This window comes from Patella vulgata, chromosome 5 (assembly GCF_932274485.2).
Source record: "Patella vulgata chromosome 5, xgPatVulg1.2, whole genome shotgun sequence".
In the NCBI taxonomy this organism is placed as follows: domain Eukaryota; kingdom Metazoa; phylum Mollusca; class Gastropoda; family Patellidae; genus Patella; species Patella vulgata.
Genome location: NC_065883.2, coordinates 62,704,414 through 62,723,015, shown reverse-complemented (window position 1 = coordinate 62,723,015; position 18,602 = coordinate 62,704,414). Strand labels below are relative to the sequence as shown.

The 18,602-nt window shown below is 33.6% G+C and overlaps 1 protein-coding gene across 3 annotated transcripts; it reads right to left on the bottom strand.

Annotated features, from left to right (window-relative positions):
* Positions 1-426: 426 nt before the first annotated feature.
* Positions 427-16,968, bottom strand: LOC126821605 (RNA-binding protein 25). 3 transcript variants are annotated; one of them, XM_056101487.1, is made up of 18 exons: positions 16,862-16,968; positions 13,251-13,331; positions 12,859-12,899; positions 12,507-12,572; positions 12,060-12,152; positions 11,520-11,577; positions 11,030-11,121; positions 10,528-10,792; positions 10,275-10,339; positions 9,659-9,739; positions 7,121-7,437; positions 6,694-6,787; positions 6,136-6,299; positions 5,460-5,610; positions 4,339-4,684; positions 3,462-3,721; positions 2,900-3,046; positions 427-2,459 (listed from the first exon to the last, which is right to left on the bottom strand). In XM_056101487.1, exons 2-18 carry the CDS (start codon positions 13,318-13,320, stop codon positions 2,367-2,369), a joined length of 2,403 nt encoding a protein of 800 aa, XP_055957462.1. In that variant the 5' UTR covers positions 13,321-13,331; positions 16,862-16,968; the 3' UTR covers positions 427-2,366. The 3 variants fall into 3 exon arrangements, with proteins under 3 accessions (XP_055957462.1, XP_050406009.1, XP_050406024.1); XM_050550067.2 differs by lacking the exons at positions 427-2,459; positions 2,900-3,046; positions 3,462-3,721; ... (2 more) ...; positions 6,136-6,299; positions 6,694-6,787 and adding an exon at positions 9,076-9,152 and having other exon boundaries at positions 7,299-7,437; XM_050550052.2 differs by lacking the exons at positions 9,659-9,739; positions 10,275-10,339; positions 10,528-10,792; ... (5 more) ...; positions 13,251-13,331; positions 16,862-16,968 and adding an exon at positions 9,076-9,157.
* Positions 16,969-18,602: the final 1,634 nt, after the last annotated feature.

Below are 18,602 nucleotides of genomic sequence, written 5' to 3'. Positions count from 1 at the left end.
GGGACACTCGGAGGTAGAATGTTCAAATTTACTGTAGATGTTCATATTGGGTGAATGACCACTTTCTGCATAGGCTAACTCCAGATAACTAATTTAATTTGTATTCCAGCAAACACAATAAGTTTTAATTGAGTACAGTAATCAAACTTGGTGCCTGTGTCACACTAATCTAAATATTGGTAATATAAATAAATTTCAAACTGACTGCATGATTCTACAAAGTGAACATGGGCAATAACTCTGGAAGATATGGATGAAATCCAGTAGGATGCTTTCTCTCACTAATGTAAACAACAAATTTGAAAAAGGTTGGATGAGAAAAGTCTGTAGAGTGGTCAGTCAGGGGCAACAATATACCACATTTCAATGTGGGCATAATGAAAACAAGTTGGTACACTGAATATATTTTATTGATAGATGAAGATGGTAATTTGAAAGATGTTTTTATTAGAGGAACACATGAATAATATTATAAAAGGTAATTGAACACTTCATCAGTTGAAATGCAATATCATTGAAATAAGGTACTGCTGGTTTAACAATTGATTTCTTTAAATCTCTCCACATTTACATTCTTCAGAAAGATTACTATTTTTAGTACAGTATCAATAGTGATAATCACTCAAAAATAATATTAACAGTCAACAACTCTTGTTATAAATTTCATACTGGTAGATACATGAATTTCAATGGACTCTCCTTGTCTGAATCTTTGAACAATGTTATACATGTATATAAAGCCAATAGAGTATTATGTACTCCTAGTCCTACACCCTAGAACACAATTCATTAAAACAAGCTTAAATATGGTATATTTTTTTTTATAAACCACATGAAGCACAATTAACAATCACGAAGTTGAATTTGTATAAAAAATAAATTAACATCAACCAATAATACAAATGTTTTTCCAATGATTATATGAAAACTCCCAAAAGCCATTATCCAGTCAGAATCATCTTAAGTTATAATACAAAAGGACCATAAAAAGCAAATTTATTAAAAATTTTAATTTAAGACAACAAAACCAAAATATCAACAATAGATAATCTGGTTTTGATTCGATAAGATTTAAAATATTTTACCCAGAATTTATAAGTGGCACTGCAGAGCATGCTGAGATATTTTAAATCCATCACATCTTTGTGAACATGAAACGGAATTGAACCACTTATTGTTCAAGAGATTTAAAGGAGCTAAATCGCTATTATTTGGGACCAAGAAATTGACACATATGGTTCACAACGCATATAATAATGTAATGTGAATGTACATAACCTGATTTACATTCAATCGTTTCATTTTTACTCTAATTTCTAATCAGTTATGTTCGGCAAAATATGCCAGAAGTCTCAATCGAATGACAATCTCTAGGGTCTGGTTATTCCAGTCTACACTAATGGTATTTATTGTGCATGCTCTCCAGATAAGAATATGGCTTCACCATTTGACATGATTTATGGAATATGCCTAGCCTCGTTCTTTTGTTACAAATGTCGTGGAAAGGCATTATGGTACACGATTCGTGTACCAATGGTAAAATGTTTGTTTTGTCTTAAATATTGGACATCAGAAGCCCATCTCTTTCGGTAAGACCATAACATCAATGTTGATTTAAATTGACAAATAATTTGTGTTTTCAATGTCAAAGACTTTGGATGATATTGCGTTAAGAGACTTAGCTACTTAACTTTCACAATCTTGTAGTTTGCAAGGAATTCAAAATCACTGAAATGTTGATCAGCAACATAAAGTAACATCAAGATAAAGTAAGCAAATAGAATGGTATTAATATTACATGTATCATTCTGACAATATGCCAGAACAGCCAAAACAATAAGTGATGAAGTCACTGCAGTTTAAACACACAATGAGTTAAGAATTTAAGTAATTCTTATTTTGAGTAGAAATACATTACAGTCCCCAGAACTTCACTCAAATTAATAAATTCCCCGAGACAGATAAATGATGAATCACATGATCTTTATATACATTTCACTTCCTAAAAACTGAATTATATTTGAAAAGTTATTTCCTTAAGTCAAAAGGACTCATTTGTCATTATTTCACACCTAAAATATTAACTCTGTATTCCTCATCAATAATTCATAGTTCATTATTACTGGTCTTTATTCTTCAACTGGTAGATTAAATCTACCTTTTCTCAAATTGGTCCACAATTAATCTTTCACTTCATACAGCTACTATATACAAATTATTTTTTGTTTTTACAAATTGTACAATTTGGAAAATATCTATTTACAAAGCACTTATTTACATTGCCCTCATCAAGTTCTTCACACACACACATAATATATATCCAAAATTACTCAGTTGAATGTTTTATCTAGTTGAATATTGTCCTGTTATTTGACTAGACCAAGTTTTTTAGCTTCTGTTTCATACACTAATAACCTCCACATCTTAACAACAAATACTTCAGCTTCTTCATCTAGCACCTGAACAAATAAAAAAACATAATAATCACATAAATATCAATTCTATGCATTATCATATAGTCAAACTATATAGCACAAAATACTAGATTTCTATAATTTTATGTCTTTTATGGTCTTTGAGCTTGAGTAAAATTGTTTTGTTTTTTTTGTGTGACCTAACTGGCAGGAAGATGACTCTTTTTACACAAAAACGATTGCTACTTTTACAAATCCACAGTTCATAAAAGTTTTGTCAGAAATTATGTTAACTTTGGACAAGGTTCCCATAATCTTTATCTTACGCAAGAGGTTCCAGTTTGTATCTAAACCAACATACAGGGGCTATAAATCTCATCTACAGAGATTACATTTTGAAAATTTACTTGAAGTTCCCTAGACTTCTCAGTGGTGACCTGTCCTTTTATTTGATCCAGTTTTAACCGACTACAAATATTACTAACCATAGCGACATCATTTTGTATACTAGCTGGTGTACTACGAGCTATAACTTTCTGACAAATAAATTCAGTTAATGTTGCTTCTTCTTCTCCTATATATTCTACAATCTTTTTATTTATCCATGGCTTTATTCGCTTATCCATTAATGCCTAGAAAAAAACATACAGTAAATACAATTCATCTCTGTTGAGTGTATTACATTTATAGTAAACTAAATGAGAACAGACATTTGTAATATCCTTCAGGAGCTTTCAGTGAAATGGGGTTTTAAATCCACTCAATCCCTTGGAAGAGAAAGGGAAACTAAGAAGTTCACCCACAAGGTCAGGCAACCATTCCTACATTTTGTGAAATACAATCGTCAGATTAACTCTTGACTTGCATAGATGATAAGCAAAGTTCACCCACTAGGTTAGACAAGCATTTCTACATTATCTTGGATCTAACTATTAACTTGCATAGATGACAATTCATCATCACTAGTGCATCACCTCTGACAACACAGTCACTCAGCTCCACCAAGTTTAAGAAATAATCATTGAAAAAAAAACCAACCCTGCTTACCTGATCAACGATTGACCAATCTAATGTGAAAGCAAATAATTCCTCTTTAGCTGTTGGTATACTGTCTATTAATATCTTGATTTTATTTCTCTTCTCTTCTGCTGAATTGGGTTTCTTTTCTTCATCATAATCAAGAGGTATTAATTTACGTTTTTTGGATTCAGAACTGTCATCATCTTGATTAAATACATCTCCTACTGTTAATTTCTTTCTTTTAGTGGTTGGTGCTGGAGCTTCTGCTGGACTATTACTGTTTGTACCTGAAAACATTAACATCATCTTATATCTAATGCAACACTATAATAGTAATTAAGCTACATAACTATTGAGAAGTGTCATCAGGTGTTCCGTAAAGAAATTAAATCAGGTTTAATGCTCTACTGTTCTGCTCCGACTGGATTAATGAGGACAGTGTGCTATGAGGGAAATTTTGCCCGGACAGCAGTGCTAGTCTTCTCTTACATCAAACTGCAACTGCCAAGCGATCTTTTACATGGATGCCAATGTGTAAATGGGACCTTGTTTCTTTTTGTCTTACTCACTTAGCCACCGTGGCTCCCCCGTTTAAAAAAAACAACTTTTCCCTGTTCTGCACCAACAGACAAAGGAAAACAAGGCTAGAATATGACATCAGCAAAGTTGAAGTAGACTTTTAATAATAGATTCCCAAGAGGGCATAAATCTAAGGGTACCGGTTCTAAACAACAATACATCTGCAGTTGAATGCCTTGCTACTCTTCAAGAGAGATTTGTTTTAACGCCTGTCGATAAGGCTAGCAACAATATTGCTTTTACCTGTAAAAAATACTATCTTGGGAATATTCTTACTAAAGTTGAACTTTGGACCAACAGGTATGAAAATCTTTCCAAAACTTACCTAATTTAATAGAACTAAAACTTAATTTAGATGACTCAGCCTTTGGATTTGGACCATAGACAGGTTGTTGACTATCTTCTGATACATCCTCATTATTTAAACTAAACATGGTATTATCATCGTCGTCATCATCATCGTCATCTGTTAATGGACTAACTGTATTAGATACCATAGGTGCTGAATCTATAGGTTTTAATGTACTTTGCATCTTATTATTATTATTAACAGGTTTATCTGAGGAATCAGATGAGTCTATTTTTTCTACAGTAACCGGATGTTCAGGTGATATAATAACTTCTTGGATTTGTAATCTAGGTTTTAAATGTTCTTCTCTTTCTCTCTCAATCTAAACAAAATAAAATTAAATAATATGGAACAATGTTGAAACACTTTTGTCCTAAACTACAAGGAAATGTTCTTTATATATTATGATGTATACATTTTTTTTCCTGAATATTACATGGTACCACCATTTAGAAGTCAAATCATTATTAACCTAGTTCAACCAAAGTTATTTCTCTGTCGCGATATTTGCTAAAAAGTTCTGCATATTTACTTTTTAGACTTAAAGCTGCAGATTATCATTTGAGCGATTTTGAATCCCTTACAACTTAAACTAATGTGAAAGTTGAATCTCTAAACAGAATATCAGCCCCAAAATGGTTCAATTCTGTTCAGTATTAACAAAGAACTGAACTGAACTGAAATGGGGTTTAATGTTTTACTGTTCTGCTCCGACTGGCCTAATGAAGACTGACCTAAGCCATACAGTGTGCTATGAGGAAAATTTGCCCGGACAGTGGCACTACAGAATATCAACCCCAAAACTTATATTGAATTCCAACTGCCAAGGAATAATTTACATGCACACCAATGTGAAAATTTGTTAACATCTGACATCCTCTGCAGACAATTGCAACCCACTATCTTCACTAAATCATTTGAAGGGCCTCTTTTTAATCTGGTTAAATTCAGGTCTAATTTGAGTAAGTTTTAGCATGGAATAATCTGTGAAAAACTAGATATTGTCTGAAAAATGAATGTGACAATCTGCGACTGAACTAAATTAGATTTGTGGTTCTATTTATATGGTAAATTCTCAAAGAGAAGATTATATTTACCCTTGCTAATTCAGCTTCAGGATCAGGATGCCCTTCACTCATTAAACGCCTTTTTATTTCCTCAAATTCTTCTTTTTCTCTCTGTCTATCTCTTGCATCAGCTTCTTTCTCTTTCTCCCTCTCTTTCATTCTTCGAGCTAAAGCACTGCCCCTAAAACATAACAAGAATACATGATTACTAATCACTCAATAATCAAACTTAACACTAGGAGGGATGCCACAGTAGCTTGACGAGTATGGTGAGGACACACTAATCAAGAGGTACCAAGTTCTTCAAGCCTGATTTTCACTTGTCATTCGTGCAGAATGGAAGGCTTGGCAAGGAAAAGCATATAAGTCATTGGGATGGGAAGAACTTGAAATTATATCCCCCATAACATACTGCATAAACATCTTTAGACCTGTTAATGCATAACAGTAAGACACAGGGTATGCTTAAACTTGATTTAAATTCTAATTTTACAAAGAATAATATAGGATATATGACAAATTCTTGCTAAACTACAAAGATATGCCATTATGTTCATGGTAAATTTCATTCGATTCCTACAGATATAGGATATCAACTTTTAATGTAAATATTTTTCTACCCATGGAGAAATGAGTTGACTGTTTTTGTATTATGTGAAGGAGAACAGAACTGTATTATTCAATTCCAATTTCAAAATTTACTAACTTGAAAAATTTGGGATCATCCCTGAGATCATCATAATCTTCTAAAAATTCTTTTAATCTCCTTCCCTCTCTTGCTTCTTCCATTTTTCTTTCTTCATCTCTTTCTTTTTCCTTTTCATTTTCTCTCGATTTCTTTCTTTCTCTAGCTTCCCAGTTTGTTAACCTCTGTAAGTGTAAAATGTTTAAATATTCTATGAATTTAATTTTTTGGGAGGAAAACAGAAGACAGATACTTTTTCTCCTTTAAATTACATTCACTTCGTTACATTAATTAAATATTAGGACAGTGGTCTATGAATTTAAGTTCTTCGAAAGAAAACGGAAGACAGATACTTTTTTTCTCCTCAAGTTACATTCAATTCACTTAATTACATTAAATAAGGAAGTGGTTACATGGACAATGTGAATGATGAGAACCCTGAGAGCACAAAGCTGACTCATCCTTCAATTCTAACGTTTAATGTGTATACATTTAGAGTAAAATGTCTCGTCCATTTGTATGACAGTTTCCTTATAAAACTAGGTACTGGTACAATATTCTCCTAGTTTATCCACTTACCTCTTTATATGCTGCTTCTTTTTCACGTAATTTCTTTTCCAATTTACGTCTTTCTTTGGCTTCTTCTTCATCTTCCAGTTCTTGTTCTTTCCTTCTACATACAAAATAAAAGTAAAATATGCATGCATTTCATCTACTTGAAACTTAATATGCAAGGGTAAATTCTCTTGTATTCTTATATGTACTGATGATCAAACCTACTGGTTTTAACAACTATTATAGCAGTGCCATTGATATAATGTCCTTTGAATGGTAATTTTGAATTGACATGAACTCATATATTTGCTGCTGACATAGATGCTAAGGGTTAGAGTGGCAAGTCACATCTCCTGTCTTGTGAAGGAACTCAACAAATTGATGATTAATAACTTTTTGAAAAATTGCTTATTTTCTGCCTTGTTTTTATGATTAATGTAAATAAACATACCTAGATCTGTCTGGTGTGTGTGTTCTTTCTCTTTCACGTTCTACCTCTCTTTCTCTTCTATCGCGTCTGTTGTAATTACGATTCCTAGGTGGTGATCGGTTTCTACCAGGTGATCTTGTACGACTACGTGTTCTTTCTCTTTCTCTAGAACGACGATCATCTCCTCTTCGCTTTTCAACTCTTTCTTCCCTTCTGCTCTTTTCCTTTTCTCGTTCCCTCTCCCGCAATTTTTCTCGTTCCCGGTCTCTACGTCGCCGCATCTCCTCATTCCGTCGTTCAGCCTCACGCTTTTCCTTTTCTTCATCAACCTCTTCGTCCTTAAATGAAAAGATAGCTCGAATGTGTCAATTAAGAAATCTACTTTAACAGCATAACTGGGGAAAAAATATATATGTGCATCTTCAAAGAGTCCATATAAAAGAACACAGTGTGGAGAAAGGGAGAGGAGAAAATAAGCTGTTTTTTTTGTTTGTACAAGAATCTTGTATCAAATGAAGATGCACATTTAAGATTATAATGTTTGTCATTGCTGAACAATGATAGGTAGTAACAGAGATAAATATGTCATATTTTTACAATCTTGTCAAACAAATTCTAATTATAACTTCCAACTATTTGAAGTCTTAAAGACTTGTACAATATGCGATTGTACACTGCAGGGTTTGTTTGAGGGAGAGTAAACGATTTTATGACTTTTCTTTTTTTTACATGAAAAACGCTCAGGAGAAAAAAAAAACAGATTTGGTTTTCAAAACAAATGATAATTCTTGAACAGAACTTGGGTTATTAATAATTTTTAATATCTGACCTATCTTTCTCTGCTATTAATGGAGTTGGAGTTGATACAATAATTGTACCAGTGTGTTCTATAATATATATTCTATGTTCATGTAATGAGTAACCTGTTTACATGTAAAAGGCATGTTTGGGTTACAAGATGTTTCTTTTGTACTTCTCTGCTCGATTTATCCTCAGTTTGCAATTCTATGTCTTCTTTCGGTCTCCTCAGACTTGGACCAAATATTAAATCAATCAAGAACTTGTCCCGTCTATATAGGCTGCTAGTAACATAAAAGTACAAATTTTATGATTCCCCCCACACCAAAACCCATCCAAAACGAAATATCTGTATTATTTACGCTTTTACATGATGCATGTGATCCATGAAATAGTCTTTTAAAATTTTTTTAAGATGTTTGGACAGAAATGAATATGAAATCGATATGGATTTAGATATTTTATCCCCTTTTGCATTTTTCTAAAACTTTTTACGACATCCATGAAATATACTTTATAAAAAAAAACCAACAGATTTTTGTACAGAAATAGAAATGAACTGATTTTAATTTAGATATACTTTTCCCTTCTAGCATTTGAAATTTTACTGATGTATTGGAATTTCAATAATAGAAATTTCCACTAATTCTACTCTAACCCTTTGATGTAGTGTCAAATGATAATTGTGTAATTACAATGAATGTATCATTGTAATGCGCTCTGCTGTAAAAAAAGGATCATTACATAATATTACAATATGCTGAAACTGTTAAAGTAATGTGTACACTCACTCACCTTGGCAAACAAAAGCAGCATACCTCATGGACTATCCGTTTCTTAATATTAATATAGGTTCACTAACCTGCATGCATATTTGTCTGCTTTACCAATGAACTAACTCATATTATATTCCAACATGAAAATAACGTTATATATCTACACGCTATCCTACACGTCCCTACATATTTCTTAATGCCCCCTGTGTACCTCCCTACCGGGTTCTCAAAAATAAACCTAATACTAATGACTATGCAATTATTCCCCCAAAACGGACATTTACAACAAGGCCATTTCTAATACACAGGTAAGAATACTTACATAGGTTATGTATATAAACACCCTACATCATTAGACAAATGTCAACACAGCATATATACAATACATTTTTAAAGACTCACCACCGATATCCTTTAATTTTAATTTAACAGCATTTCACAAATTTCATTTCAGTCGGCTTGATGCATTTGAGCAGAATCTAGTAGTATTTGGGGTAATGAAATATAACCTATTAATTTCACGTCAATACAAACAAAGAAATAAAAGGTCCAAACAGTCTCTCTATCTCTATAATCTCATTGGCAGCGCGGGAAAAATTTATTTTCAATGAGACTGATGGGCTTGGGAGAATCTATACATACAAAGCACAAATACTTTCTGAAATAAATAAAGCCATTTAGTTTTTTTAACTTTTCAGAAATTCAGCTAAGTATTAACTTAGTGAAATGCTTGTGGGTAGTGTATAAAATCTACCCCTGAAAAGATATTATTTACCAAGATATTAAATATTAGAAAGCCTTAATGATACCGTTAAACAAAGAGGGGATGGAAACACTGTTTTAACAAAATAGAATATCATGAAATCTAGCAATTTCAAAAGAAAAAAATTTGTGTTAAATAATTTAAAAGGGTTGACAGTGTTCCATCCACTCTAATGCTAAATGTATCATTAAGATATAGCCAAGAAAAGAAATATTTAGTCACCTTATGTAAATCACGGAATGATCGAATTTCTCGGTTGATAATGAATTTGGTTTCTTCTTCTACTTCCAAACCATCAAGACCCTAAAAACAAACAGGTATTAGTTACTAAAATTATAATTGATTTTGCCCTGTTGAAAGAGAAATTTTTAAAAAAATTCATAGTTGACAAAAGCAATTGTCGAGAAGTTAATGCCTTAACAAAACAACTTCTAAGCATACACATTTCTACTGGTTGGTTCATGTCAGAATATGGAAAAACAGCGCTGCCTGGAAAGATATTCTCTGGTTATACATTCCACATTTAAATGGGACAGGGTTTAAAATCTTGTCAACACCAGGTAATTTGGGTACGAACTATGATATATTTTTTCTTCTATGCCGACTTGTGCAATGCAACAGGAAGAATTTTGCTCAGAAACTGGCGTTTTGTTTGGTGTCTTTTTTAAATTCCAAGTGCCAAGAACTTTTTTACATGCACACTACCAATTTGTACACAGGACATTGGATTCTCATCCCATCTTAATTAACAACTAGTTACATTTCCCCCAAAGATTCTTCTTAGTCCATGCTAGTCATTAGTTCAAAATCATTTCATTAGTATCAGAATTATACTTACAACATCTTTTACATCTTTTCCTTCTTTTATCATCTGTATTTTAGCAGGTTTTTTCTCTTGTTCCTCTGTAAATAATATAAACAAAATTATAACAAGATAAACCTCAACCTTGCAAAGTTTTTTTAAATTGAGTTTCAACACAACTTTTCTTCAGGATATAAAGACACTCTAAACTAATTCCATTTAGAAAAGCGAAATTTTCATTACAGACCTACAGAACGTTTACTATAAAAAAGAAAATTAAAGAGCTTACGAGATGCCATGGCTTTATTCATCTCATCAGCATATTCCATCATAATAGCTTCTAATCCAGCTGTAGCTACTCTATCTTCACGTTTAGTAAATTCATCTAATTCATCAGCACTTGATTCATCATCTCTTATTTCTCCATTTTCTTTATCTCCGTTCTCTTCTTCTTTCTTCTCTTTTTCTTTCTTTTCTTCAGCTGTTGTTTCTGCTGCCTTTTTTTTAGATCGATAGTCATCGAGCAGAGTTTTTGTTTTTGCATCTACTTTAACCTTTAATTGACAAAAGATAATAAATATTTAGATAAATCAAAATTGAGGAATGCTCCTTTTCACCACCACCCACCCCTATTAAAAATTCTCCAAGCTTCTTAAAGTGTGCAAATACCCGATATTAAAGGCTATTCCAGAAATAAAGGTGCCTAAAACTCGAGACATCTACTTACCTGAAAGTGACATTAATACATCACTTTCTTTTTTTTACAGTAATTGGAATAAAAATAAACTTACCACAAGTTTTTTATCAGGTATATACCATTCATTTAACAGTCTTATACATCTCAATGTTGCTTCTGGATCTTCATATTCACAAAATCCAAAAGCTGAAATTAATCGATTTACCTTTTTAACATCAGTCTGATCACTCCATTTCTCATGTATCAGGGGGAGAGAAATGGGGGTTAATGTCCACTAAACAAAAACTAGGTCATTTTGGGACTAACATATGATTCAATTTTTATTTCAGTAATTTGTATGCATCTATAGCAGTGGGAGGAGCCCGGAGGAAACTCACAAGGCTGGACAGATAATAAAAAAAAACCCATGCTACCTTATTATCTAACACGCACGCCTTAGACCAAACTGCCCATCCCCCCCCCCCCCCCCCGTTATTCTAATGTATCACATATCAAATATTCACAACTTATTCAATCAGAAACAAATTGTATAATTCTAATCTCCATTTAATGTCAATTTACACTATGGAGAATTAAATCCTAACCTTGTAATTTGCCAGAAGCTCCTTGTACTCTTTTCCAACTTAAAACATTACCACATCTCTGAAATACAAATATTGATACAGCATGTTAAGGGTGTGATAGATAGACGTTTTTCCTAGTGAATTTAAGTTCAAATTTATATAAATTTAAGCAGTGTTACTGTTGGTAAATAAAAGATGAAATCAAGTATCCGAGTCATCCCAGAATGAATTCATGGATGAGGTTAACTCAATGAATGAAACACCCACACTCAATCACAATTTTTTCTAGAGAGAGAGAGGGGGGGGGGGGGTAAAGTCCACTTGACACAAAATAGGTCATTTCGAAACTAACATATAGTTTAATTTTGTTTCAATAATCCATTTGCGCATAGGGGTCTTTAGCAGTAGGAGGAAACCCGGATGACCCAGAGAAAACCCACAAGGTTGGACAGGCAACCGTAATCCTTGTCACGTACAACCGGGGAATCGAAACCACACCAGTTGACTCAATGGCTAACCATTCGGCCATCCAACCCCCCTGATGTGAATAGAGATACATACCTGTAACATTTGTTTGATCATAACATCAGGAGCTTTATCACTGATATTACCAACAAATACAGTAGTAACTGGTGGTTTGTCATCTTTTTCATTCTGAAAATTAAACATACATAATGCATCCACATCATATACCAAACCTAAAGAATCATAGTCTAGTATACTAAATCTATAAACAACATCTAAATTAGACATTCTTTTAAATAACAGGAGACAACTCCCGGCTCTCTTAGTGTAAGTTGATAAGCTATTCACATTTGATAAAGTTCTTAAATTATTTCCTTATTATCAAATTAAATATCAGATGTCTGAACACCAATAGCAACAACAATAATAATCTGCAACAGCAATCTTATAGAGGACTAAATGTACTAATTTTAGTGATTACTGAACAAAAAAAATGGCGTTTATGCATTAGATGTTGTATTACAATTATGGAAATCAAGTTACCTTTGGGATTTCTTGGGGTACTAATTTCTTTCCTTGTTTCTGTGAATTGACAACTGGTCTTATCATCTGCAAAATACATGTATCAAGATTAAAGATAACTAATTAGCTAAGGACATAACTAATAATAACGTCAAAATTAGCTTAATGTTTTTACAAAATTATGTAAAAAAATTGTGTGGTTCGTTCTAGTAAAAATGGAACAGTTCATTGTAAATTTAGCATGACAATTACAATCTGCTGTAAAAATGTTTCCTTTTTACAAAAAAATAATAGTGTCCTTATTTTGACACATTGTTTTATTTATTCATTTTTTCTTACAGTTGACTTTGATCAAAATATCAAATGTACTTACCTGGGGTGGAGCCATCATTCTCATCCCCATTGGAACCATGCCTGGCAATTAGAACAAAAGATATATTTGTTTGGGCCTACTCAAGGTAAAAAACATAATCAATATAGCTCTAGAGGCCAATACAAGAAACCTTGCTTATTGAAAAATCAACCAAGTATCTAATTTCTATATTTTCTAGTATTACAGCCCATTGCATCAGCTTACTAGTACATTTGGAATGAAGGAACTTGTTGCTGCTGGTACTAAAATTAACTTGCCAAAAGCATAGATCAATCCATGTCCAGTTTAAACAGATCTCAAATATGTGGATTACTAATCTTACTCCTTACATGAAATTATTTATTAAAATCTGTAATTAGATATCAGTACTGAAATCAAACTGGGATACTTACCCATAGGAGTATAATAAGCTCCTGGCATCATCTGTGGCATTCCCATAGGAGGACGAGGTGGAAATGACATTTTCAAAATATCTAAAGTGATAAAAGAAAAAAGAATATTTTTTCAGTACACCACTACAGTACTATTATTAAATAAAGGAGCAACAATTTAGGTCCTATAACTTAACTGTTTTACATGTAGGTCATAATAAAAAAGTGTTCAGTTGGGTTGATCTGGTGTGTTATTTAGATTAATAATGTGCCAAAAGGTACTGGTATAAGCTAACAATTAGGGCTTGAAATGGATGCTGGTTTCATCAAGTATCGATAATCGCTGTCATTCGCTGACCATCTGCTGATCAATATCAGTAAATTATTTTTACTTACAAATGTTTTGAAAACATTCATAATTTGTATGTGAATGACGAATTATATGCGAGTTTATGTATACATCTAGAATTTGTTTTTATTTTATTGATTTGGCAATAAAATAATAGCATTCAATACCAATCCACTTCATTTGAAAGACAAAACCATCACCGCTCGACATATCTTTGTTGCTTATGGCCAGAAAAATAGTTAAGAAATTGTAGTTATTTCCCTTTGATCACATGAAACAGATTTGTAGTTAATCTGAATTCTCATGCACATAAAGTGGCTGAATTCCTGTTTTTGACTCTTGGTCACCATATTATTTAATTTTTCATATAATTTAACTATTCCATAATTAATATGTTGAGTCAGTTCAAAATTAGATAATATAACAAGCCAACAGTGAGGCTGATGTCCCCCGCCGAAATCCCAAAATAAATAGATGACACATTAATTAATCGAACATTTATTTTTCAAAAGTTTCCAGCAATCAAACTACACACTAAGTTTCATCACTCTCTATCAGATAGAATCAAGATTATCTTGTTCAAAAGCATCGACCATTGAAATTGATTAGCTCTGCTTAGCTTTAGCTTGAAATATTAATCATTGAAATCACCCAATGAACATCTACATCAGGTTTAAACATTCTACCTTAATTAAAAGCAGAGTTTTTATGTTCCAACCAATCATATTGCTTATCGCTACTTTCGCACAATCGAACTTAGTCAAGGTAATGATATAATGAATCTATATTCAGAGTTTCATCACTCTCACTTCATTATAACCAAAGTTATGGCGCCCCTAAAGCATCAATTAGAAGGAGAGTTATTGTGTTCCAAAGTCTCGACAATCAAATTGCTTATTGCTCTGCTTACCCTCAGCAGAAAATGTCCATTATCGAACTTAGTCAAGGTATTGATGTAATAAAGCTATACATCAAGTGTCCGGCTCAGTCTCACTTAATTAGAACTAAAGTTATCGTGTCCAAAAGCATCAACCAATCAAATTGCTTATCTCTGCTTACCCTAAGCAGAAAATGCTCATCTTCGAACTCCATCAAGGCATTGACCCAATAAACACCTACACCAAGTTTGAACATTCTAGCTCAATTAGAAGGAGAGTTATTTTGTTGCAAAATCTTGGCCAATCAAATTGCTTATCGCTCTGCTTACCCCGAGCAGAAAATGCTCATTATCGAACTTAGTCAAGGTATTGATGTAATGAAACTATATACCAAGTTTCATCACTCTCATTTAATTAGAACTAAACTTATCACGCCCCAAAGCATCAACCAATCAAATTGCTTATCTCCGCTTACCCTAAGAGGAAAATGCTCATCTTCGAACTCCATCAAGTTATTGACCTAATAAACACCTACACCAAGTTTGAACATTCTAGCTCAATTAGAAAGAGAGTTATATTGTGTCCCAAAAAGTGTGACGGACAGATAGACAGACGGATGAACCCATTTTAATAGTCCCCTGCTGTCTTCGATAGGCGGGGGACAAAAAATGAATATGTACATGTATACTAAAAATTACTATACACTGAACATTTCGGTCAAACCATTTCAATCTGAGGGAGGTTTTGAAAGGAAATAGTGTAAATAGGCTTGAATGTCCAGTACACTTGCTATGATAATAAACTAAGTCTCAATTTTTCATTTTAATGTTTTAAAGTTAAAGTTATTCATCCATTCAATATCTCAGGCATCCAATGCCACAGAGAGTTGATAAGCTTGTCACGTGAATAAATATCTAAATATCAATAGGGGTTTCAGGTCACGCGACTTGTTGAATATAGGATTATAGGAAATATAGGATTAACTGAAAGGACCTGAATTCTTTCTAAAAATATAATGAACATTAAAATAACCATTAATCTTTATATTGTTGACATTTTGAGGAAATCTGATGTTCAGAAAATAGTTTTTGAACACCGTTATTTGAAAATAAATGCAGTGTCCTCTATTCTACGTTCTAGATGACTTTTATTTTACTTTTTTCTTATGTCTTAAGGTTCCGTTATTCTATTTGACTGATGGTACTGGATTTTGGACAGGTATAAAGTTCACCATCACCATTCGATTGCAATCAAGGTCACATGACCAAAATATGGGTAACAAAACATTATTCTTTATATTGTTGAAGTTTTGAGGAAATATGTTACTCAGAAAAAAAAAATGAAAATAAATGGTGTGTATTCTAATTCTACATTCTGGTCGACTTTTATTTTCCTTTTTCTTATGTCATTCTTTTTGACTGATGGTACTGGATTTTGGACAGGCACATTACGAGTGAAGTTCACCATCACCATTTAAGGTCACATGACCAAAATACGAACCACAAATAATAATTATAGTATAAACTTTAAAGCGATAATTTCATATTTTCTAAGAAAGTCAAAACATAATTATTTCTATGTCTTTTGCCCAATAGGTTGTCAAGTCACTATTATACAATCATAGGTATTATTCTCCCACTTGACCCCGGAAATAATAACACAATTACCTCCCTTGTTTTTCTATTCCCCCCATGGAATAGCTATCTTCAAACGTTTGAATTTAAAGTTGAAAATGATATTTTTGCCAATTTCTCAACTGGCAATAGTGAATTATAGGATTAATAGGATTATTTTTTAACAAGGTAGGACTGTTTATAGATACCATCTATTTAAAGGCTTTATTTTAATAAATTTTCAAAATATATAATAACTTAAAAATATGAAATTGCAAAGTCTTTCTTAATGCAACAGGAAAAATTATGTCGACATTTCAGAGATTAAAATTGCTTTAACTTTTTGATTCCATGACCATTTTGGTGTCATTTGGTTTCCTTTTCCACGATACACCCATTGCAATGATAAAAAAAAACCATTCCAACACACCGTACGAAAATTTGTCTAGGAAGGGTCAAATGACAAATTAAACAAAATGAAAAACAATATTTTACCGGTCTACAGCAATGTAACCTAGGCGCACTTTCTAACCTGACAATAACATGGGGACAACTGGAATGGATTTGAGGCGAACAGTGACTAATATGCATTGTGTGCCACCAGTAGGCCTAACAACAGCAGAAGAAAACAGTCGGCGTGTCGCCATTTCTGTTCAAGAACGGGCCAGGGGATCAGGACACAGACGCAACTCCGACATCGTCACGTGAACAAAGACTCCGTGAACAGGCACGAAATTTAATTTCAAAGTATTTCGAATTCTAATAGTGAATTCTTCGAATATGAATACTTACGTTTTCTAAAAATCGACTCGAACGACCAACAATTCGACCATAACAGCCTCAGCGGTTTCCCTTGTCTTCGGTGCAAATGGCGTCTTAGGTGCGTGACGTCATGTAAATACACGTGATTTGCTTGAGAAGGGAGGTAAATCCATTTAGTTGTTGCTACCGACCAGTTCCTTTTTACGACCATCAAAACAACATTATTATGTCTTTTGTAGCGTTTGTTTATTTTTAAGAAAAAAAAAAATTGTTTATGATAGTAACGTCAGCTTTTTAAAAACGTAGTGGTGCTGAAAAGCTCAGTTGCATGTTTGTAAAGGGATGTGGTCACGGGGATCTCACGTGGCAAAGTGGGTAAGACGCTGGCTCGCAAGTCTGGAGCTAGGTCGGGTGTTCGATCCTTGTATTGGCCGAGAAAGTTCATCCCGATTTTCCGGCGTGGTTTCCCCTTGTTTGTGATGCAGGACGGATGGTACGAAAAAACCGATGTCGTGTGTTTACACATTGGCGTGCACGTAAAATATCCCCTTGGCAGTTGGAATTCGATATAAGAGTAGGCCGTAGTGCCACTGCCCGGGCAAAATTTCCCTCATAGAACACTGTATGGCGTATGCCCGTCTTCATTAACCCAGGTTAGGAGCAGAACAGTACAGGACGTCAAACCCCATTTCATTTCGATGTATGTATGGCGTATGTCCGTCTTCATTAGCCCAGTATAGGAGCAGAACAGTAGGACGTTAAACCCCATTTCATTTCATTTCGATGTGGTCAGGGGATCACGTGGCTAAGTGGGTAAGACGCTGGCTCGCTAGCCTGAAAATCAGTTGTTCGATCCCAGCATTGGCCGAGAAAGTTCATCCAGATTTTCCGGCGTGGTTCCCCCTTGTCAGTGATGCATGCAGGACGGAGGGCCTGACAAGGACAGCTGTCTAGTCTTTTGGATGAGATAAAAAACTGAGGTCCCGTGTATACATTGGAATGCACGTATAAGATCCCTTGGCAGTTGGAATTCGATATAAGAGTAGGCGATAGTGCCGCTGCCGGGGCAAAATTTCCCTAAAAGCACACTGTATGGCGTATGCCCGTCTTCAGTAGCCTAGTATAGGAGCAGAACTGTAGGACGTTAAACCCCATTTCATTTCAACATTTTTATTTGCATATATAGTTATTACGTCCATTAAGAACAGTATACAAAAAATACACATACATCAATATACATGTATACAAAAATATATTTTACATGGTAAAATATATTTTTCCATATATTGGAATAACATGATATAATGAAATGAAAATATAATGAGATATACATGTACCATTGGGATGATTGATACAATGAAAATGTAGCAATGAAAGTAGTTTCTCTTCAGAAACAATAATACCAGAATACCAGAAGCACCACCCAAGGAAGACCATCAGCGCCACCAACACCAATAAACAGTGAAATCGCCTTTGTATATAAATCTAATGTATTGTATGTATTTTAATAAAACTAGGAAATATCACGAACTAATTTTTCATCATCCTAGGTCAGTGCTTATGTGGAGAATTAACCTCTCCCCCCAAATTCTTAAACCTAACCCATTTTTTAAAATCCCTAAAAAATATAAACAAACACCATGTGGCCATGCTGTCTACCAAGACACCACGTGCAAAAGCATTATGGTTACGTTGCTGGCTGAGCGGGCGATAAATATTTGGTTTAGGCGGTTATGTTTTTGGGTACCTACATGCGATTCACTCTGATAAG

Coding starts and splice junctions, on each gene's coding strand:
- LOC126821605 (XM_056101487.1), bottom strand. CDS start 13,320: ATGTCATTTCCACCTCGTCCTCCTATGGGAATGCCACAGATGATGCCA. Junction 12,900..13,250: donor AGCTTATTATACTCCTATGG/GTAAGTATCCCA, acceptor TCTAATTGCCAG/GCATGGTTCCAATGGGGATG. Junction 4,685..5,459: donor CTGAAGCTGAATTAGCAAGG/GTAAATATAATC, acceptor TATTTTGTTTAG/ATTGAGAGAGAAAGAGAAGA.